The 20,197-nt window shown below is 39.8% G+C and overlaps 5 protein-coding genes and 3 long non-coding RNA genes across 16 annotated transcripts; 4 read left to right on the top strand and 4 right to left on the bottom strand.

Moving 5' to 3' along the window:
• Positions 1 to 330: 330 nt before the first annotated feature.
• Positions 331 to 10,880, bottom strand: LOC116916354. 2 transcript variants are annotated; one of them, XR_006643396.1, is made up of 5 exons: positions 10,870 to 10,880; positions 1,767 to 1,905; positions 1,278 to 1,694; positions 1,036 to 1,168; positions 331 to 965 (listed from the first exon to the last, which is right to left on the bottom strand). It is a non-coding gene; the product is annotated as an uncharacterized LOC116916354 (long non-coding RNA). The 2 variants fall into 2 exon arrangements; XR_006643395.1 differs by having other exon boundaries at positions 1,278 to 1,905.
• LOC116916352 (phospholipid hydroperoxide glutathione peroxidase-like) lies at positions 1,979 to 3,554 on the top strand. 3 transcript variants are annotated; one of them, XM_045169506.1, is made up of 8 exons: positions 1,979 to 2,149; positions 2,300 to 2,364; positions 2,427 to 2,536; positions 2,594 to 2,697; positions 2,763 to 2,794; positions 2,893 to 3,050; positions 3,124 to 3,208; positions 3,274 to 3,554. In XM_045169506.1, the coding sequence occupies exons 1-8, from the start codon at positions 2,131 to 2,133 to the stop codon at positions 3,310 to 3,312; spliced, it is 612 nt and encodes a 203-aa protein (XP_045025441.1). In that variant the 5' UTR covers positions 1,979 to 2,130; the 3' UTR covers positions 3,313 to 3,554. The 3 variants fall into 3 exon arrangements, with proteins under 3 accessions (XP_045025441.1, XP_045025440.1, XP_045025442.1); XM_045169505.1 differs by having other exon boundaries at positions 1,984 to 2,149; positions 2,594 to 2,693; positions 2,759 to 2,794; XM_045169507.1 differs by lacking the exon at positions 1,979 to 2,149 and adding an exon at positions 2,151 to 2,217 and having other exon boundaries at positions 2,594 to 2,693; positions 2,759 to 2,794.
• LOC116916359 lies at positions 3,273 to 4,730 on the bottom strand. Its single transcript, XR_004390614.2, has 2 exons — positions 4,590 to 4,730; positions 3,273 to 4,525 (listed from the first exon to the last, which is right to left on the bottom strand). It is a non-coding gene; the product is annotated as an uncharacterized LOC116916359 (long non-coding RNA).
• On the top strand, positions 3,794 to 5,179 carry LOC116916349 (glutathione peroxidase). Of its 2 annotated transcripts, none has more exons than XM_032921574.2 (7): positions 3,794 to 3,942; positions 4,007 to 4,113; positions 4,173 to 4,225; positions 4,300 to 4,346; positions 4,664 to 4,860; positions 4,920 to 4,944; positions 5,014 to 5,179. In XM_032921574.2, exons 1-7 carry the CDS (start codon positions 3,940 to 3,942, stop codon positions 5,110 to 5,112), a joined length of 531 nt encoding a protein of 176 aa, XP_032777465.2. In that variant the 5' UTR covers positions 3,794 to 3,939; the 3' UTR covers positions 5,113 to 5,179. The 2 variants fall into 2 exon arrangements, with proteins under 2 accessions (XP_032777465.2, XP_045025443.1); XM_045169508.1 differs by having other exon boundaries at positions 3,908 to 3,942; positions 4,649 to 4,860.
• On the bottom strand, positions 5,231 to 6,648 carry LOC116916350 (MOB kinase activator-like 3). The gene is made up of 4 exons (XM_032921575.2): positions 6,488 to 6,648; positions 6,150 to 6,300; positions 5,857 to 6,084; positions 5,231 to 5,790 (listed from the first exon to the last, which is right to left on the bottom strand). Exons 1-4 carry the CDS (start codon positions 6,527 to 6,529, stop codon positions 5,510 to 5,512), a joined length of 702 nt encoding a protein of 233 aa, XP_032777466.1. The 5' UTR covers positions 6,530 to 6,648; the 3' UTR covers positions 5,231 to 5,509.
• On the top strand, positions 6,772 to 7,850 carry LOC116916353 (60S ribosomal protein L32). Of its 2 annotated transcripts, none has more exons than XM_032921577.2 (4): positions 6,772 to 6,906; positions 7,130 to 7,237; positions 7,300 to 7,452; positions 7,609 to 7,850. In XM_032921577.2, the coding sequence occupies exons 2-4, from the start codon at positions 7,145 to 7,147 to the stop codon at positions 7,765 to 7,767; spliced, it is 405 nt and encodes a 134-aa protein (XP_032777468.1). In that variant the 5' UTR covers positions 6,772 to 6,906; positions 7,130 to 7,144; the 3' UTR covers positions 7,768 to 7,850. The 2 variants fall into 2 exon arrangements, with proteins under 2 accessions (XP_032777468.1, XP_045025444.1); XM_045169509.1 differs by lacking the exon at positions 6,772 to 6,906 and adding an exon at positions 6,925 to 7,056.
• Positions 7,662 to 9,002, bottom strand: LOC123470025. Its single transcript, XR_006643399.1, has 2 exons — positions 8,370 to 9,002; positions 7,662 to 8,018 (listed from the first exon to the last, which is right to left on the bottom strand). It is a non-coding gene; the product is annotated as an uncharacterized LOC123470025 (long non-coding RNA).
• LOC116916347 (transcriptional activator protein Pur-beta) lies at positions 7,983 to 19,902 on the top strand. 4 transcript variants are annotated; one of them, XM_045169503.1, is made up of 8 exons: positions 7,983 to 8,125; positions 15,624 to 15,739; positions 15,866 to 15,971; positions 16,076 to 16,194; positions 16,297 to 16,426; positions 16,495 to 16,592; positions 16,668 to 16,885; positions 16,951 to 19,902. In XM_045169503.1, the coding sequence occupies exons 1-8, from the start codon at positions 7,990 to 7,992 to the stop codon at positions 16,955 to 16,957; spliced, it is 930 nt and encodes a 309-aa protein (XP_045025438.1). In that variant the 5' UTR covers positions 7,983 to 7,989; the 3' UTR covers positions 16,958 to 19,902. The 4 variants fall into 4 exon arrangements, with proteins under 4 accessions (XP_045025438.1, XP_045025439.1, XP_032777463.1 ...); XM_045169504.1 differs by lacking the exon at positions 7,983 to 8,125 and adding an exon at positions 9,115 to 9,320; XM_032921572.2 differs by lacking the exon at positions 7,983 to 8,125 and adding an exon at positions 10,405 to 11,879.
• Positions 19,903 to 20,197: the final 295 nt, after the last annotated feature.

The raw sequence follows: 20,197 nt of genomic DNA, 5'->3' as shown, positions 1-20,197 counted from the left end.
GAGATTTACTGAAGCGAGAAAACCTACCGGCAAAATGACGCTAAATCTTAAAGCAACGATGTCTATGAACAAACAGCAGCGCTTTGTTGGTGGACGTTGGACGATGTCTGCTCTCGTCCTAATTGCTTCCAATGTGAAATGGTTCCTTGAGACAATGTTGTCTTTTAAGGACACGAATCATTACATATTTGCAGAGAGGAGGGCACTCAGTACACGCATCCGAGGAAGGGGATTTTATTCCCAGCGCCACATCCCAGGCGACTTGAAATCGATTCTAAATAACAGAACTGGAGCTCCTTCCACGTCCCGAGAGCTGTAGGAGACTATACGTAAATGAGCAATGATAAAGTTTATTTTACGGCTGCCGTCACAGTTGACCTCACGCAGACGCAACTTTGAATTCCCGAGTTCTTAAAGATTATGAGATACGTGAAATTGTTGGATGGAACTGGAAAAAATATATACTTTAACAGGATCTTCTGGGAAGGGGTTAAACTATGAAATAATGGCGCCCGCTATCATTTCACGTTATTTCGTTCAACAGTCACAAAAGCATCGTTTTATTTTGTGGTAAAAAAAAAAAGTTTGAATGCGGGAATAGATACGGGAGAGATTAAAAGCAGGTGGTCGTCTCACTGTGCAGATGGTTGAAGTTGCTGCTGGACATGCACGTAAAAGAAGGGGAAAAAATGGGTCTATTGAGACGTGCCATCTACTTTACGTGCACGCTGGAGAGTGGCATTCAAATGATTTAACCATCTGCACCTGATACAATCAAGCTTAAGCCATGAATGCATGTGGTGTAAGTCACCGGGGATCGTTAAAATACAGACTTGACGTCTAGCATCTGCTTAGATTTCGGTTGGAAACTCTGATAAACCAACAATGTGACAACAGGGGGAACTGGAAGCCATTTTCCGTCGAAACCAAACCAGGTAAATGTGTGGAGGGGAATAATAGAAACCCTGAGAGAAGAACACTTGGGATGTGATAGAAACTTTGGTAAAAGAGTTATGGAATCACAAATTTCCTTACCGCACGAATCGGCCAATCATTTCGTTGCTTTTCGGTTTTCCTGCTAGCTTTTTGTTCATCAACGAAGAAAGATGGCCATCCCGGGGACAGATTACCATCTGGACGTTCTAAGATAGGTGACTACGAGAAAAGGCTGCCATAAAGAAAAAAAAAGAATTACTGCGTACTCTGAGAAAAAGACGATGCTCCTTACAGAGCGATTTTCGAATGATCAACGATATGCTGTCATTGTTGATACCTACATTCTAGTTTGGTTTGATGTATCGATCGATGGCAAGCAATATATTTCAAAAGGCAAAGTGCTGAGACCACTTAAGACGAAAAGTCTTTGTTACCTCCCCACTTCTTGATTAAAATACTGACTGATAAATGAACGGAAATTCAAGCAGTGACTTTGTGATGCGTGACGCAGCTAATAAACAGTCGACATGAATCAAATGTAAGCTACTAATGTAATCTTCTTTGATACCAGCTATAATTTATATAGCTCTTTTTTGAATGATCCATCAGTGCTTTCTATTTTTAAACACAATTTCATGTCGGAAATTGTAGCTAATAGTTACGTGAACTTCATCATAACTTTTAGCAGTCATGCATTTTTTGGCATGAATCAATCGATTGCACAATGGAGGTCATGACATTTACAGCCAATACAAATGCTAAAAATAACAACATTTTAACAAATCTTTGGACTGATCCAATGACAAAGCTTTTAATGGTTCGTTTCGCACCTCAAACGTCTCGTCAAATTCGCAACACCTTTCCAACTATGGCTCAACTCACGAATTCGATTTTTTTATAAAGTCGCGGTTGACAGCAATGAATTCTTCAGTTTAGCGAAACAGGCAGAACAATCGGCAATCACCGAAACTAGATCAATCGGATTGTAGCGAAGGGCTGTCCATGCTCCTTTGCCACACTTCAGATTTTTACACATTTTTTAAACGAGCATATCTAATGTTTTTCAAGATGCTCTTTAGTCTCATCTTGATAAGCATGACAAATGCGTAGAAAAAAGATATTACCGTTAGTGAAATAATTCGGAATTAATTTGTATTATTCAAAAAAACGCAGAAAACGACATTGTTTTTCGGCATGGGACTTATCGGAAATGGTATGTGTTGTGGTTATCGTTATCAATTTTCCTTAGGGAGGTTTAAGGCTTTAGCCCAGCCTTTCATTGTGCGTAAAAACTGATTAAATACTGCTGCATCATCGTGTACAGCAGATTCTTTAATACGTCATTCTGTTGTCTCACTTATAGGTTTTCGTAGTATAACCGGAGGAGCTCTTCTACTAGCTAGCTACTCTAAATACAGCACCATTATGGTAAAAGTCTGGAAAAGTTATGGTTGTAGCAATTTTTATAATACTCTACTACTTGTTTTCAGGCATCCCCATTAGAAGGGAGTGGCAATGTCAACTATAAACAAGCCCAATCGATCTATGATTTTACTGCTGTTGACATAGATGGAAACACAGTATCCCTCGACAGATACAAGTTTGTAATAACTTAACTTATCTTTTTTGCAGCAATAACAAAAAAATTTACAAATAGGGGGCATGTTTGCATAATTGTCAATGTTGCGTCAAAATGAGGCAAGACAAAAGTCAACTACACTCAGTTAGTTGCGCTGCATGAAAAGTATGGTGATTCCAAAGGTAACACTGAGACAATTCTATTAATGGCAGAATTCTACTAATTTCTGATAAATTTATTTTTAAGGGTCTGAAGATTCTTGGTTTCCCTTGTAATCAGGTAATCAGAAATTAATTAAATATTTATAGTTTCTGTCACATTGTCTTGTATTTACAGTATGTCTAATGAATCAAGGCATACTATTTTTCACACAACAGTTTGGATCCCAAGAACCAGGAACCAATTCTGAGATCAAGACTTTTGCAGCCAACTACAATGTGAAGTTTGACATGTTTGCCAAGATAGATGTCAATGGTGATGGTGCACATCCTCTATGGAAATATTTAAAGAAAAAACAAGGAGGAACCCTCACAGAGTAAAAAAAGAAATACTAGGCAATTTTCCATGTGTTTATTTTGTGTCTATAATTTTATTTATCTTATTTGTAGCGGCATTAAATGGAATTTCACCAAGTTTATTGTAGACAAGAATGGTCAACCAGTTGCTCGTCATGCCACGACTACGGATCCTTTTGTAAGAAAAAGTTTGCTACGCAAAAAGAACATCAAATATCTAATAGTTCGTTTGATATTTCGTAGGACATGGAAAAGGATTTACTGAAATACCTGAACCAGTAGTGAGTGGCTAAGTTGTAAGAAAAATTTTAGCTTGTATGCCTTTTTTGCTCTAGAAGCGCCATTCATTTCCAATCGAGTTCTATTTGTGATCAGAGGGAATAAAAATGACAGACTCTCTAAAAAGCCTTATTGGCATGGAGAAGTCAGGATGCTACTATTTCACTAATGATTAACAATGAATTTGTAAGAAATTGTATTGTCGCCTTATTTCGAAAGAAAATGAAACAGTGTCGAATTATAAACGTGCTGTTGTAACTAAACGAAAGAAGGTTAAAATGAGCGTGACAACCAAAATCTTCATTTGGATGTAAGGGATCTCAGGATATCACATTAAAAACCGTAAATAGAATTTTTTTCCATCAACCAGCTAGTATATATGAAGATTTTAAATGATTGCCGCCTTCATTTTGACAATTTGCAATGAGTTTTTTTTTTTTTTTCGTCTAAGATAAACGCGGAAGCGGCATCAAAATCAAGACAGTGTTCCGTATATATAGGAACGGGCCAGGTGCAGTCCCGACATACTGTAAGCTACAGTCTTTAATAGGTAACGTCAGTTCAACCACTTTTATTTACGGTGGTAGTCGTGCGTGGACTTCGTCGTCCGACCTCCTTGCCCTTGACAGAATGGTAATAAGAATTTCCGAACTGTACTTATAGTTATAGATTCAATAAAACTTCTGGTTATTAAAAGACTTCAGCTGAAGATATCGGCAATGCCGACTATAAATCTGCAACATCGATTTACGACTTTACAGTGTTAGACATAGATGGGAATCAAGTGTCACTGGAGAAATACAGGTAAAAACAAAAAGCTATCTTGCTGTTTTCAATCTAACACAGTACACTTTTCTATTAAGGAATCATGTCTGTATTATTGTAAATGTTGCCTCAAAGTGTGGGTATACCCATGGTAATATTCTAGATATTTTTGTATGTGTGTGCAATGACCAACAATGATTTTCTTGTTTTTTTCTCAATTCACAGTGAACTACACACAACTTGTGGACTTGTATGACAGATTTGAATCAAAAGTGAGTTTTGTCTTTCAAAGAGTATTGAAATTTATTTGATGATATTGAATGTTAGTGGGTTTTCTATTTGTCCATTGTGATATGTCTTTGGAAAATGGTAGCCTACTGATTTTGTCTCATTCCTACGTATAATGGTTGTTGCTATTGATAATCTACTAGTTCAGGTGTTGTTTCCATACCTGGCAATTGGCAAAAAGAATAATGTTAAATGAAATTTTCATGAATTATAGATCAATATTTTACTGTAGGCTTCTGTGTTGTTAGGATGCTTAATTATTCCTCACATGTCAATTATGTCACAGCTATTCTTATTTCAGGGTTTGAAAATTTTGGCCTTTCCATGTAATCAGTTCATGTCACAAGAGCCTGGCACTAGTGAAGAAATCAAGTGCTTTATCTCTGGATACAAAGGAGATGGAAAATTCGACGTATTTTCTAAAATCAATGTTAACGGAGAAGATGCTCATCCGCTCTGGAAATACCTCAAAGAAAAGCAAGGCGGTTTGCTTATTGAGTAAGAATAAAACAGTATAATTTTTTCATGACCAGTTGTTTATGTTTTACGCTCTGCAGTGCAATCAAATGGAATTTCACCAAGGTAGGTTGTAATATTTCTAAAGCGCATAAGTGTTACAACTCTTAAACGTTATTCCATTCCGTTGAACAGTTTGTCATCAACAAGCAAGGGCAGCCAGTGGAACGATCTGCCGCCAACGTCAATCCTTTTGACATGGAAAAAACCATTGTGAAGTACTTAAACGAGTAACTGTCATCGACTTGTTCTCATTTTTGAAAAATTTAGTTGAAAATATCAAACTGCAACTTTTCCATCATTCTCGCGGATATTTTACAATTTTCAAAACTAAAAATTTTCACAAAGGAAATTGAGCAGTGAAATAGGAGATTTGTATTGCCGAGATGCATCTTACGTGGGTTGCTAAGAATTCGGATTTTTTAATCATTGCAATAATGTTAAAAAGAAAGAAAAAAAATGTCGGATTCAACAATTACACGAGACAGTACATACCGAATATATGGGGTGAAAACAAACTTGTTACAGGTTAAATAATATTATGGAAAATTCGGTCAATAACAGGGGATACAATATCTGAAGGAACACACCTGTTTAATTTCTTTTCCTATTTACATTGACTGGGTTGCCATCATCGATTGTTAGAGCGTGACGGGGAGTTGATGCACTCGATGGGAGGATCTTTGCAAATATGGGCTGTCATCTCTTGCAAAGGTTCCAGTTCTCGATCACCAATTAGATCGAATTGACGAATGAAATAAAAGAAATGTTTATAGCACGTGTTAACATGCGCTTCAGCACCAATCGCAACCAGACGATCAAAATGGTGAATATAAACGTGGACAAATACACGAAAAAGACGCGTTAGAATTTTCTTGCACTGGCTGGAGAACGTCTTCGGAAATGGGATATCTGGTTAAAAACGAAAGCTCTTATAAAAATGTAATAATATTGACCACTGAAAGTAGGAAGATATACCAGTGCTAACAGGGAAAAGAGATTCATTGTTAATTTGAGCTTCTGCCCATTCCATCAGCAATGAGATGTACTGAGGTGCTGGTAGTTTTGTAGGTTTCTTGTATTTGTTGCCATCAGCCCAAAGATATTCAAATTTGGGCCCTCCTGACATTGTGGGGCATGATGTTTCAGTGCAATAGTCAGAAATGGTGCCATAGATCAAATTAATGCGATTGAAAAAATCTACCACTGCATCAAAGAGGGAATATAACTTTAAATTTTGATTTTTTTTCTAGCTTATTCAATCATAATACCATGAACTGCTATCCAGTCATTCAGATCTTCACCAGGGGGAAGTAAAACTGCAGCTCGGAGATTAATTCCAGAACTTAATGAAGCCTGTGCTTGTGTGTGTAAGGAGTATCGCAATGTTCCAGGTTCAAATTTTTTCTTTGGTTTGAAGGTCTGTTTTAAAAAAAAACATTGAGAAACCGGTAAGATAACACGCCGGAAATAGACTGTGGTTGTAAACAACTTGTTCCGATAATGTGGAATGTGGAAACAGTGGGCTATTGGGCGCAAACAAATCGTTTTACGTTCTAACAAGAAATCTCTAATACGTGCAGGTAAGCTAATTCATTGGTTTGATTACCTTTCCTTTCTGGAAAAAGTCGACAAAGCCACTAAGGGCCATCTCTCTGTGGTGGTAAATTAAATGCAACTTCAGTAGACAAAATTACAAACTTCTTTCTCACACCAACATCACACAAATAGTTTCTGCTACAGCTGTCTTACCCTCAGGCCTTTTACGTGCAACGTCTTCGTTAATCGTTATTTAATATTATTGTTATTCAAATTAAGATCACTGAATTAAACAGCAACAAAATTTCAGGACCAAGTTTAAATATAGAAAAGAACTAACTAGCCAATAAATTTCAAATAGTTTTTGAGAAATATGGCAAAATTGCTCAAATGTACAACACATTTGCTGTTTAGCTCTACCTTTTACGTCTGTCTTGGTAGTTTTGGTCTTTTCCATTGGCTTGCTCTTTCGCTGAGCACTTCAACCTGGTACGTGAACTCGTGAATTTAAAGAATAATATCCGACTTCATCCTTTAGATAAACACTGCACGAGATACAAAATTATTCTTATTTTATAGCAGTAATTTTGTGGTTCATTTCAAGTGTTTGTTCACTGGATTTTGTGTGGAATACTTTTTGTACTTCTATTTGTAATTTTTTGGGCTTCGCCATTCCAACTGATGATGGTAATGTTTTTATTGTAAATCGTAGAATTGAGACCTAAAAATGGCAATCCGCCCTGCATCAAGGCCGAAGATCGTTAAAAAGAGGACGAAGCAGTTTATTCGTCATCAGAGCGATCGCTATGACAAGCTCAAGGTAATTGGCTTAAAACCTTTTTATATCTAAGTGAACTTATTAACTGTTGTTGGTGTATACAGAGGAACTGGCGTAGACCAAAGGGTATTGACAACAGAGTCCGCAGGAAGTTTAAGGGACAGTACCTTATGCCAAAAGTTGGTTATGGTTCTGCTAAAAACACGAAGCACATGCTTCCCAATGGCTTCAGGAAAGTTGTTGTGAACAACGTCAAGGTTTGTAACAATTCATAAAACAGTTGATTAAACTTTTGTATGGGACAAATGATATTATTATTTTCATGTCAGTGGTTGACTAGAGTAGTTCAATACTAGGAAGATGAAGCATAATAGGCTGTGCTTTAATTTTACTGATCATTTTCTCTTTCATAGGAGTTGGAAATCCTTATGATGCAGAACCGCAAGTATTGCGCAGAGATTGCACATGCCGTCTCTTCCAAGAAGCGCAAGATCATCGTCGAAAGAGCCAAGCAGTTGGCCATCAAGATCACCAACCCCAACGCCCGCCTCCGCTCAGAGGAGAACGAATAAGAATACAAAATTATGCGTGTGTGAAATGGTTTGTGATATGTATTGCCGTTACAAATACAATCCAAAGCATTTCCCCCCTTAAACAACTTTTCTATTCAATGAAGAGATTGATCGTAAGTCGTTTTAATCTTCCATGAACATGAACAATTGCGATGATGGGAGTGGAAGAAGAGGCTAGTTTCGGAACATTCATACCGCCATCTACCGACGGGAGAACTACCAATGTCTTACGGAGACATCTACCGACCCTCCTGTATCAAAACAGTTACATTTTGGTTATTCCATTTGTTATGGAGAGCAAACATAATGAGTGAACTAGAATTCGAAGATGAAGCTGCTTCGGGAGAATTTTCTGAAGGTAAGTACTAAATGACAGTTCATTAAAATAGTGATTTGATGTTTAGCATTAACTCTGCAACCGAAATCTGTTGAAATTATCCGAAACTGACGTGAATGTGATCAACTGAGATTCTTTGTCACTTAAGAATCATCCTAATTGGTTAACGCAAGTCTTATGTTGGTATTTACATATCTTAAACTGAAATCATGTGGTTTTGGTATGTATAATGATTAGTAATGATGTTTTCTTTAAATAATCTCACCTGAATCTCCATCTTGATTTTTCCCTAAAGTTGTTGCTAGGCAAATTTCCATAGCCCTGATGAGCAGTCAGATATTCTTCTGTTAATTTTTGGTCATAATTGGTCATGAATTGACTGTCTTCTTCCCTAAACTGCTTTGATGGAAACACTGGATTGTCTTTATTTTTCTAGAGAAGTTGTCACATCCAACAAAGGCCATTCTCAGTTCGAACAGCTGCCTATCAAATACCCTTGGCTGGTCAGCTGTTCTTTTCTTCTAGCGAGCTCAGTTTTATAGCCTAGACATCTTTGTTGAAGAGATTTAGTGTCATATTGTTTCAGTCCACCTCAAACATGGAATGGCTCAAGGATTTCTCTAATAAAGTAAAAAAAAAAGGGCTGTTTGGAATGAAAATGTGAGACGGGCGGGGTCTTGTCATCGAACAGTTCCGGGGGCGTTGAAACACGATTTCTAGAAAAACTTTTTTTCTATCTTCTACAAAACTATTCAAGGCTAATTCGAATGAAGTGTTTGTTTCGTCACGACAGAGGCGGCCACGGCTAAAAGAGTGAGAGGAGTTCGATAGTGGCCCAGCACAGTTGGGCTGGATTGATCCGTTAAATAGCTCTATAAGGGTTGTACGACCTTGTCCTTATCAGCATGAATATGCATACACCTATACGTTGTAGCGGATCTCACGTTTTAGTTTCGGTTTTGACATAGGTGTTGACCAAGTCGAGAATGTACCAGGACGAAGTATCATTGTCGTTGTTAAACGATTGATCGAGAAAGACGCCCAGGATCAGTGCTCCAGTTAAAGAGTTAGCTGTGCAAGTGCAATTTGTTTTTCGAAATCGACTGATAAATGGTGCATGTTATAGGAGGTGACTGCAGCAGCATGGATTTTTTGAATCATTCTTTGAACTACAACGACATCGACCCCGAATTGTGGGCATACTGGACATCGATGGGTAAAGAACAATTGATACGAGTTTTAAAAAGACGTCAAAGGACGGGTTGATAAGGTCTTCCACTTTGTAGTAGATGTAGGGGCACCAACAGGGAGATGCGCCCGAGTTGTTTTTGATGAAATGAGGCATGGCTTTATTTAGTGTTGATGTTGTCGCTCGCATCAGATCGCCTTTAAGGTGGTTGGATGAAACAGGCTTAACGGGTTTGTTCAATGTTTTCCTAAGAATCAAATTGACGCGTACAACTGTTTTACTAGATCTGGTTCTTGGAGAGCCTTGAAGAGAAAGCTGTCAGTTGAAAAATAGCTGAACGAATCTGAAGCCATTCTAGCCTACTGTTAAGACCTTGATGAATTGAAATTATGTCCAGTCAACAATGCCATCGGTTCCAAGTAATTTCTTCCCTTCTATTCGTTTTTTTTTTTTTTAATCGACTATCTCTGGTCCTCAACAATCTAGTATGCGGGCACGTGTTGAGGTGGTTGAACTGGCTAGACTCTTTTTTGAGGACGGTAGGGTAGGTCTCAGCATCTGTTCCGTTCAGTCGGTCGGTGTCTGCGCTGTGGCCTCCTTTTTGGTTGTTGCCTTTCTGAAACGGCTGCTTTGATCCCGTTCTGCACTAATTTTAGACTGCATTTATCTTTCAGACTAGGGGCGTTACGATCTACTTTGGTCCTGATCGGTCGGTGACATTGTTCGTTATCATAAGCAAAAATTTGCGCCATTCCGCGATCTTTTTGGCACTTGCTTTTTCCTCTTGTTCTGATCCGATACAGAACTGCGAGCTGTTTCCGATGAAAGTCTCATCCGGAAAGGTTTTTGCTTATTTATGTCACATACTTTTTTTCTTTTATTTTTTATTTTTTGCTCTGATATCCTGCAGTCTCGTAAAACAATTGATTTTGTCAGCGTGACACGTGCGTGGGAATGAATTCCCCGGTTTCGGTTGATTCCCTTTTTTTTTTCTATTCTTATTCAATAGACACGAAATGTGGAAAAATGAGAAAAAGGTGGATTGCGCCCGGTGCTTTCCGAATTGGCGGAATGGTGGCGCTGAAGTACTGGGCCAAAAACCTCATAGAAATCTCTGGGTAGTGTTGTCTTTGACGGCCGTGTAGTTCAGACCAGTCGGTGGCACGAAGCTGGCCAAAGCTGTTGTGTGTGTTGGACTGTGTGTGTGCGCGGGCGCGGGTGTGTGCGTGGTGTATTGTGCAGGGATCCCGGCCGACTCCTCCTATCCTTCTAGCACCTCCTCCCGGACCACCCTTTCGTGGTTTCTTTCTGTATCTCCATCGCTTTCCTTCCCTCCCCTTTGAAGAAAAAAAGAAAAAAAGAAAAAAATTGCAACTGCGGATTCTTGCGGATTGCCGGACTGAAAAAAGAGAGAGTCTCCTTTCTTTTACTGTTGTACTGCTGCCGTTGTTCGTTGTCTCTTCTATTTGCCGATTTCTGCTGACCGTTTTAGTCGTCGCCATTTCGAATGTGCTCAATCCAGCATAGTCTGAGAAGAAGAAGAAGACTCTTTTCCGCTGCCCGAACGACCAGAGACGAGCACACGTCCAGTGTGTTTCGATTTGGTGTCCCGGAAGAAGGCCCAAAGCTCCTGCGTGCACAACAAAGGAGCCGTTTGGCAAGTTGGGCCGGATTCGCGGATCGACCGGTGCCGTGTCACGGATCGGAACCGATTCGCCGATCCAAAGATTCGTCCAAGTCGACGTCGGTCTAAGACGACAACGAGGACGACGGCCATCACGACGACGTCGGTCAATCACCCGCACCCAATCCGAAACTTTGTTACGACTAGGCAACAGCACCGCCAACCTTTTCTCGTGCATCACAAGTCATTTGGCCAAACCAGTCGGACGCCTCACATTTTTTTGATCATCGACGCCATTATTCGCGATTGTTGAAGTGTTGCGTGTTTTTTTTTTTTTTTTTGTTTTTGTTTTTGTTATCGTCCATCCATCGGTTTGAGGCGCCGCAGACCCCCTTCCATTTATTGATTCGCACACGGAACCAACAGGGGACCAATTCACCCAACCCAACCCCCCCTTCCAACCCACTTCCTCTCACCGAAGAAAACAAAAGAAAAGAAAAAAAAAAAACAAAACAAAAACGCCGGATAAAAATTGTGTTGGTGAATTCAAATTTCGAGGCAAAAGCAGAATTGTTTCAGCGTCACAGTTGACAACGTAATCCTCCAGCAAGAACAAGACCAAATTTTCCTGCCTTTTGTTTGACGTCCATCTATCCGTCCCGGCCGGCCGATCACTCACGCATTCACCATGTTCGGTGGTTCCGATTCCAGTGACGGAGGGGGTGATTTCGATAGAGACGCGTATCATCAGCAGCATCATCATCGTCATCAGCGAAGCAGTCGAACTGATCAACGGCCGACTGCCGGAGGCGGAGGTAGTGGCGGTGGTGGTGGTGGTGGCAATGTTGGCCGCGATTACCATCCTCCGCCGCGTGAGACTCGCCATTTCCGCAGCGGCGGTGGCGGCGGCGGTAGTGGCGGCGCCGATAGCGACATTTCTGGCTTAGGATCCGATTTAGCAGGTACGAAAATTGAGGCGTCGTCGGCTGCCCTACTCTCCTCCCGTTTGGCCAATCATTTTGTTGTCTCGTTGATTGCCGTGCGACAAAATCCCGATTTAAACATGGTGCTCTCTCCGTACATGGAAAAAAGAAGTACGTGACGAGACTAGACGAAAGTTGAGCGTGACAGACGGTTTCTGCAATAGGACTATAACGGCCAGGTGACAACGTGGATCGATCGATCCTGCCGCTGCCAGCTAGAAGAGGGTTCACTTGGTTCTTTCTTCTTTATCACTTTCTTTTGTGTTCGGAAGTCCTTGCTTCCTCTGTGTCCATCCATCTCCAGGCCGTCCCATTAATTAATCCATGAAACACAAGTAGGATATAGAACAGTAGCAACACGAAAAGCCCGAACAAAAGGGGACTGGCTTTTTCTTGTCATTGTTGCGCTTAGAACTTATGACTTACAAGTTTTGTTTATTTTTTCCTCCAGAAATTGGCCATTTCTTTTCTCTTTTTCGCATGGCAACAGCAATTCAAACGCCGAGGACGAAACGATTAACCTACAAACAGCGTCAGTCCCCCCAATAAGTGAAATGCTTGCCCGTGGATGATGGGAACATCGCACAAACCGTTCTAGTTCAAATGACATCGCTCGTTTAACTATCTATCTATCCACGGATCTATCTTTCTATCTCGTTATTAGTTGATGGATGTGCACCAGCAGATGGTAGGCGCGGCATTATCATGTCGTCTAACGAGCCGGATTCAACTGCTCGTTAGTTTCAGGTTTCCTAATCAGAAAAGGAGCCCATTAGTTTAGTATTCCCACTATAGTAACTTAGAGAAAACCAACTTCCGATAATGACGGGAATTCGGTGAGTTTTTTTTTTAAATAAAAAATCTGAATTTTCACGATCGTTCATCATCCGACACGTTCACTCGCTCTCATCTCCTTTTTTTTTTGCCTTTTTTTTTGTCAGATGAGTTGCAACCCTCGTTATTTTTTTGTTGCTTTTTTCTATTTTTCGAATAAAACCAACCCGATTGCTTCCCCCCCCCCCCACCCGTGTTTGCCATTGCGCTGTCATTTTCGTGAATAAGTACGCAATCGTGTTGCGCATATTTTGAAAAGAAAAATAGAAGCGTTTGGAGGGAAGGAAATCAGATGAATAAGAACTAAGGGGTATGATAAAGTTAAGGAAGAAGGAGAATCTGGAATAAAATATTTAAAAAAAATGGTTTGCACGCACGAACCAGTTGGTGGAACGGATAGAGGAAAGAGTTGCGGAGAGTCGCAGCAGCCTGGGGCCCAGACGATTTACCCATTTTTCTTCTTCCCCCCATATTTTGTGTTTTTGTTTTCAAGAAAGCAGAAGAAAAGAGAGAAAAAATTTAACATCGTATCTCTTTCCATTTTTTTTCGAGAGAGAGAGAGAGAGAGAGAAAGAAGAAAGGAAAAGAAATATGTTTTTGTATTTGCGGTGCGGCCGCGTGTGAACGGTCTGGTGACTGCGCTGTCGTTTTACTTGGCGAAATAAAACAAAAGAAATAAGACACGATGGCGAAGAAGAAGAGAGAGCCAACCGAAAACCCCACAACCATCACCATTCTCTCTGTTATAAATGCGGAAAAAAAATTTTTTCGAAAAGGAGAGGAAATGGAGGAAAGAAAAAAAAAATACAAGAAGAGAAGAAGAGGACGACAACAACAACAACAAAAAATGCACACACACACACACACACACGCACACCGCGGGCAAATGGAAGTCAGACGGTCGGTTCGGGAGAGAGAAATCGGCGGATCTGTCTGGAAACCGAATTTCGGTCCAGACGCTCGATCCGCAAAAAATGGGGGCGGGTCGCAGCGGGATGGCGACGCCGACGGCTTCGGGATAAAATACGCACACACGAGGAGAAGGGGGGGGAGTATTGATCCATACTCACGAACGCAACACACTCAGACTCATCGAACCGACCTTGGCCCGTTTTCACGCATCGGGCTTGTCTGCGTGCATGTCTATATATACGCTGCATTTTTCTTTTCGTTTTCCCCATTATCATCATCAACAATTTTTTCGCCCAAATGGTTCCAGATCTTTTCATCGGCCGTATCGTCCATGCCGAAAGAAACGATTGATTGCTATACACTTGATCGTCGACTAATTTTTTCCTATTCAAGTGATCGTACATGTAAACCTCATTTTCTTCTTCTTTCATTGGATATTCCTTTGTTTGATTCCGCGTTTTTTATTTTTTTGCGTCACCAAGATGGCACGTGTAAACTCCTGATTTTACCTGGCGGTTGGACCGTGTGTGCGCCGTCAGACAAGTGATTGCACGGCGTGTCGCAGAATATGGACGAATAAGAAAGAGAGGGAAAAAGAGGAGGATAAGACAAGAAAGAGAAAGAGAAATGACCGCAAAAAGACATACAGGGGGCTGTCTGTCTGTTTCTTTCGGCTTATGTGTGATTCCATTTTGTAAACGCAATGGCCTTGCGTACCATTCCCTCACGATGACGACACGTGCTGTACACCTATCCAATTTTTTCCTGACAGATGTCGACGCAAACTGGACCATCGCAAACGAGACGCGTTTCTTTCGCACCTCGCCCCTGAAAGAATTTTGAAATGCGATTAACAAATTAAAGAAGAAAAAAAAAAATTATGATTAAGTTTAAGAAAAGAAGAAAAAAAGAAAGAGGGTGGAAAAAATTGGATAGGGAGAATGACGACCGTGACGAAACGAATAGCCCAGCCGGTCGTGTGACATTGGCATAAGACCGACCACCCAAATCGTTTACACAAGCTGGCCAACAACAACAACAACAAAATTGTAGAAATTGGTGCAATCCTCCAGGACCATCACCTTCTGGGTTTTTTTTTTCTTCTTTTCTTTGCTATGCCCGAGTGAACCAATGCGGAATTACCGGAATTCTGCCTTTTCTTTTCTTTTTTTCTTGGGAGCTTTTTTTTTTTTTTTAATTTTTGAACGACGTCTAGGAAGAAGACGACGAACGTCTCCGTTGCATGCCTGGAGCCATTGTAGAAGGCAACGGGAGAGAGGGGGAGAGAGAAAGAGAGAGAGAAACAAAACAAAAGAGAGTCTGGCCAGGTAGCAGGTAAAGGTGTAGTGTAGGTAAAGCGGAGGTGGGGGGGGGGATTAGACGGTTGGTTTCGAGAAGCCCAAAGTGGAGTCTTGAGGCGAAATTGAACACAAGAGAACTGAACGCCCTGAAAAATCTGTCGGTTGAGACCGTTCGCCCTTTCTGCGGCAGTCTCTTTCTAGTCTCGCTCGTGGTCTGCCGTCGTCTGGCCGGGGATCATGCGATTTGTTCACTTACGCAATTCAATCGTGATTGCATCCCCCCCGTTTTTTTTTGTTTGTTTTGTGTTTCTTTTTTTTTTTTCTTCCTTTTTTTTTGCTTTGCCTTATTTCGGCTTTAATGCAGCCCAAAGTCGTAGCGGTTTAGCCAGACCGTGCAGTTCCTTCTCTTTTAAAAACCCAAAAATATTATTCTTTTTAATCGTTCCGCGTTTTTTCATCAACAAGTAATCTCGTCATCATGGAAGATTGTAAGAGCCAGTGTGATTACAGTGAACTAGTTCAAGTGTTTTGTTCTTTTGTGTGTGTGTTTGTGTGCACTTGTTTAGTTTTTGCTATACGTCTATTCTTAATAGTCTTATTGATTTTTAAAATTTGTATGGGGTGTGTGTGTGTGTGTGTGTGTTAATTTCCACGTTTTGTGAATCGAATGCAACAGGGCCGGGCCAACCAGGTGAGCAAGAACTTGCTTCCAAAATGCTGCAGATCCAGTCGAAGAGATTCTACCTTGACGTCAAACAAAACCGGCGCGGGAGATTCATCAAAGTGGCCGAGGTATAAATGATGCAACGACATCAATTGTGAAATCACTCAATCGTGTCTAGCATGTTTGCATCGCTAAATTGGTGACCGCATTGCGCAGTCAATGATCATTCAATCGTGGCTATCTGTTGTCAATAGATTGGCGCTGATGGCCGCCGCAGCCAAATTTTCTTGGCGTTGTCGACGGCCGCCGAATTCCGTGGCCACCTGTCGTCGTTTAGCGATTTCTACGCTTCGCTCGGTAGTACGATGGAATCAATCAGATGGATTACATGTTAAAAGAAGCATCATTGCTGACATTCTTTTGTCTTTTATTTCTTTATTTGATTGTGAAATCATATGAAACAGGTCCCCCCAATCCCGATAACCTGCCCGAGGATGGCAAACTCAAGTCGGAAATGATGACAAAGGACAATAGACGTTACTATCTTGACTTGAAAGAGAATTCACGTGGACGATTCCTTCGGGTCAGAATCTTCACATTGCAGATGAAACGTCAACAAACGACATCTCATCTCTCTCTTATTTTCTTTTTTTTTTTTATCGTTGATTGGCTTTTTTTTTTTTAGGTGTCACAAACGATAGCTAGAGGAGGTCCCCGTTCGCAGATCGCCATCCCTGCCCAAGGAATGATTGAATTTCGTGACGCACTCACCGACCTACTCGAGGAATTTGGCACCGACGATGGCGGATTCAAAGGTTCCTTTTTGTTTTCAACGTTTATGATTGCAACGTGGTCATTTGTGATTACATTGGCTAAATTACAGGTGAGCTACCTGAAGGCAGACATTTGCGTGTGGAAAACAAGAACTTTTACTTTGACATCGGTCAGAACAATCGAGGCATCTATATGCGCATTTCGGAGGTTTATTTCTGACATTTTTTAAAATTATTATTATTATTCAATAAGTAATGATTCAAAGTAAATGGATCAAAACAGGTCAAGACCAACTACCGTACAGCTGTGACAATTCCGGAGAAGTCGTGGTCGCGTTTCCGTGACATTTTCTCCGATTATGTGGACAAGATGAAGGATGGTGGAAGTAATGGTGGAGGTGGAGGTAGTAGCGTAGGTGGAGCAGGAGCTACAGCCGTAACGCCAATTTCGTCTGCTGTTGCTGCCGACAGTTCTCCAGGACCTTCTTCCGTCTCTCACAAGTCTGTAGCATTTACAAATTGTAGCTACGATTAAGATTAACTCTCTTTCTCCGCTTTCTTTACAGGAAATGAGAACGAATCGCTGGTTTTCATTTTTTTTTTTCTCCATTTATTACCCTCCCCCCCCATTCGCTTCACACTTTTAAATCATTTTGTGATCAACTGAAACTATTCAACAACCATCTCTTCTGTGAGGAAAGAAGAAAAAAAGAAAGGAAAAGTAATTAATCAATCAGCAGACGCAAAAAGTCTTGTCGAATCAACTGGAAAAACAAATGGTCGTGGATGTCACCTTTTACAAAGGATGGCTCATAATGGAAGATAGAAATCCCTTTTCGCTTCGTAGTTTGGAACCTCCATTCCACGACACAGACCTTGTGTTTTATTTATTTTTCTTTTTTTTTTTTTTCATTTTTTGGTTAATATTTTTTCATTCAAAATCCTCCATTTTTTTTTTCCTTTTCCTTCATCCCCCCTCCCCCAAAAAAAAACAAAAAAACAAATGCCGCTTGGTAGATGGGGCAGTGTTTGTGTTAATCAAATCTTAAAAAAGAAAAAAAATTCTCGTGGGCTTGATAAGTTTGTTGTTGACAGGCAAGATGAGAGTGCGTGAGTTTCCGTTTCTATTTTCGTTTATTTTTATTTTTTATTTATACATATTTTTTTTTTGCCTTTATTATTTTTTCTTTATGGGCAGGTCAGGCTTTATTTTTCCGTTTGTGTTTGTGGGTGCCACTGCGAGTCCGAGTCGATTAGAGAATGTGCGATTAGAGCGAAAGAGAATGCCGAGAGAAAACTTTGCTGTGATGTTATTTGTGCGTCATTTAAATATTGAAAGATGAGAAAAAGATGATCCTGCTATATTGTCCTAGACATTGTCATGCGGACCTCTCTTTCAATCGTTTGATGACGTTCGGCCTAGCTGTTGCCACACCTAGTGTCCCTCTAACCCCCCCTCGCCCCCAGATCCCCCATATGATTTCACGTCGAGATATTTGCAATCATCAAATATTTAAAAAGAAAAGAAAAATCATTTAAAATGAAAAACATCCAATTCTAAAAACGTCCTCTTAAATTGTCGGTTCCACGTTTGTCCCTTTTTCTTTGATGCTTTTTTTTCTCATATCGATAGGCAAGTGTTATTATTAAAAAAGAAGAAAAAAAAAAAAATAGGAGAAAACTGATGGTTGTGCAGCTACGTCTTTTTGTATTGTGCGAATAGATCCACCATAGAACGAGGAGGAAGCGAAAAGAAAATCGCGCGATATTTTGACCTTAACATTTTTTTTTTTCTTTTGTCAGAAATTATCCCCTCGTGTCATCATTCAAATTATATATCTCAAGCAATTCATACAAATTTTGGAGAAAAACAACATCCAATCGACCGTCAATTTCCTTTTTTTTTTTCATTTTTTCTTTGTATTTTCTCTGTGGCGTGTAGATTGTTTTTAAAATTTCCATTCCCAACCGGAAAAAACAAAACAAAAACGGAACAAACCGAAGTTGGCAAGGAACTAGATGTGTTTTATCACATAGAGGAAACCGCAAAGATAAATTAACAAGAAACCAAAAAAAGAATCACAGACCGCTTCTTCTTTCATAATTTTGTTCGATTGGATCAAAAAACTGATTACGCCGCCACTCCCACCCCCAACCCCCCATATAAACTATGATAACTTACTATTACTACCACTATAACTATAAGCTAACCAAGAATCTAGCAAAAGCGTGTTAGGAAATCGATGTAGCAAATTTATCTGAATGTGTGTTTGTTTGATGTATAACTCGTTTGAAAACAGACTTGTTTGTTTTCTTTGATTTGACTATTTTTTTTTTTCCTGTCACCATTTAGCCGTATAAGAGTGAGGTTTGAACCAAAGCGGGGGTTGGAATTATATCCTGGATTGGTGTATACACAGCACTACACTGCCATTTAATCTTTAAAAGGAAAAAAAAGAGAAAGAAATGTGTGTCTTGAGCGAATGAATGAATCTGGACGATTCGAATCCGAGTCCGTCGCCTGTCTGTCTACCAGGCACGTGGCGGAATGTTTATTACCACACCAAATTCATCTTTATGGAAGAAACAACCAGAAAAAGAAAACTAAATTTCACTCGATTTGTGGTCTCCTGTCAACGTCACTCTTGCGCATATTTGCTGGATTTTTTTGGAACTTTTTGATTTCTTTTTCACATGTGGCTGTATGTAAAACGTTTGATTGACTTTTTCCTAGAACATTTTATCTGTTTCCTTTTCCATTTTCGGCTTCCCTTGTTGTACGATGATCTGACCCGTCTTGTGAGCGAATGTCGGTTACGTGATTCATCTCCCTGTCAAAATTTCAATTCGTTTCCTGTATTTTCCTAATCAATTGATTTGTTTTTCGTTTCTATTCTAAACACTTGGCATCGTCTGGATATAATATTCATTCGGTAAATTTCTGATAGGCAATTTGAGAAATATTTTTTTTTAAATTCATCATTATTAAATTCACCTTCAAAGTAGTAGATTACGTGTGCGTGCGAGTGCAAGGTGGCAACAATGTATAACGCTTTCACACTAAATTCTATTTCGTTTTTCTGGCAATGTTTCCGCAATCTACTTTTGGCAACTATCCTTCTGCGATTGCATATTTTTCTTTGTCCATTTGAGCAGTCTTTCAAACTTATCACATAGACATTTCAATGATTGACGATGCCGTCTGTAACTTCTTCGACTTAGTTCTCCAACACATACTTTTTATAATTTTTGTTTGTTCAGTTTCTCATTGAAGTGGTTTTTGCATCATTGTGTTTATCCTTTCGAGCTCTTGCACTGTATGATTGTCAGTTTGTGTGATGGAAGAAGGTTGAAAAAACAACAAAAACAACACATGCTGTCGACAATAACTCGCTGTTTGATGGAACCCATGTTAAAATGATGCTTCTGTCTAACCGAGGTAAAGAACGTTAATCCAATTTTATGTTTCGTGTAAAAGATATGACATGTGATTGAAACATGTTGGGACAAAAAAGGCACCATCAGAAGCATTCGTTTGATGATTTTCTATCGCTTGCTTAGAATATTTAGACTATTTTGCGGTTAGTGTATCATAAATGTAAGGTCATAAGAAACTCTATCAAGGTAAGCAGTAAAAGCTGTAGTTGGGGCAAGAAACGAAAGAGACGCGTTTTTAAACTCTGTATTTGTTACATTTCTGCGAAATTCTTTAGAGATATCAGGGCTTTGAACTCCACATAAATTATTCATATATTTTTTTTTGTTAAAAAAATAATAATTGATTTTTAAAAAGGTTGTGTGAAGAGAGATAGA

The sequence above is a fragment of the Daphnia magna genome, linkage group LG2, assembly GCF_020631705.1.
Source record: "Daphnia magna isolate NIES linkage group LG2, ASM2063170v1.1, whole genome shotgun sequence".
Classification (NCBI taxonomy): domain Eukaryota; kingdom Metazoa; phylum Arthropoda; class Branchiopoda; order Diplostraca; family Daphniidae; genus Daphnia; species Daphnia magna.
Note: the sequence above shows the minus strand (reverse complement) of the source record. Positions and strands in the feature narration are given on the sequence as shown.

Excerpts from the sequence above, each read along its gene's own strand:
- LOC116916353 (XM_032921577.2), top strand. The coding sequence starts at position 7,145 with ATGGCAATCCGCCCTGCATCAAGGCCGAAGATCGTTAAAAAGAGGACG. Across the intron at positions 7,238-7,299 it reads ATCGCTATGACAAGCTCAAG|AGGAACTGGCGTAGACCAAA; the intron begins GTAATTGGCTTA and ends TGGTGTATACAG. Across the intron at positions 7,453-7,608 it reads TTGTTGTGAACAACGTCAAG|GAGTTGGAAATCCTTATGAT; the intron begins GTTTGTAACAAT and ends TCTCTTTCATAG.
- LOC116916349 (XM_045169508.1), top strand. Across the intron at positions 4,114-4,172 it reads GTGTCACTGGAGAAATACAG|GAATCATGTCTGTATTATTG; the intron begins GTAAAAACAAAA and ends TTTTCTATTAAG. Across the intron at positions 4,347-4,648 it reads ATGACAGATTTGAATCAAAA|CTATTCTTATTTCAGGGTTT; the intron begins GTGAGTTTTGTC and ends ATTATGTCACAG.
- LOC116916347 (XM_032921572.2), top strand. The coding sequence starts at position 11,606 with ATGTTCGGTGGTTCCGATTCCAGTGACGGAGGGGGTGATTTCGATAGA. Across the intron at positions 11,880-15,623 it reads CTTAGGATCCGATTTAGCAG|GGCCGGGCCAACCAGGTGAG; the intron begins GTACGAAAATTG and ends CGAATGCAACAG. Across the intron at positions 15,972-16,075 it reads TTTCTACGCTTCGCTCGGTA|GTCCCCCCAATCCCGATAAC; the intron begins GTACGATGGAAT and ends CATATGAAACAG.
- LOC116916350 (XM_032921575.2), bottom strand. The coding sequence starts at position 6,529 with ATGGCCCTTAGTGGCTTTGTCGACTTTTTCCAGAAAGGAAAG. Across the intron at positions 6,301-6,487 it reads ACTTTTTCCAGAAAGGAAAG|ACCTTCAAACCAAAGAAAAA; the intron begins GTAATCAAACCA and ends TTTTTAAAACAG. Across the intron at positions 5,791-5,856 it reads TCTTTTCCCTGTTAGCACTG|ATATCCCATTTCCGAAGACG; the intron begins GTATATCTTCCT and ends GTTTTTAACCAG.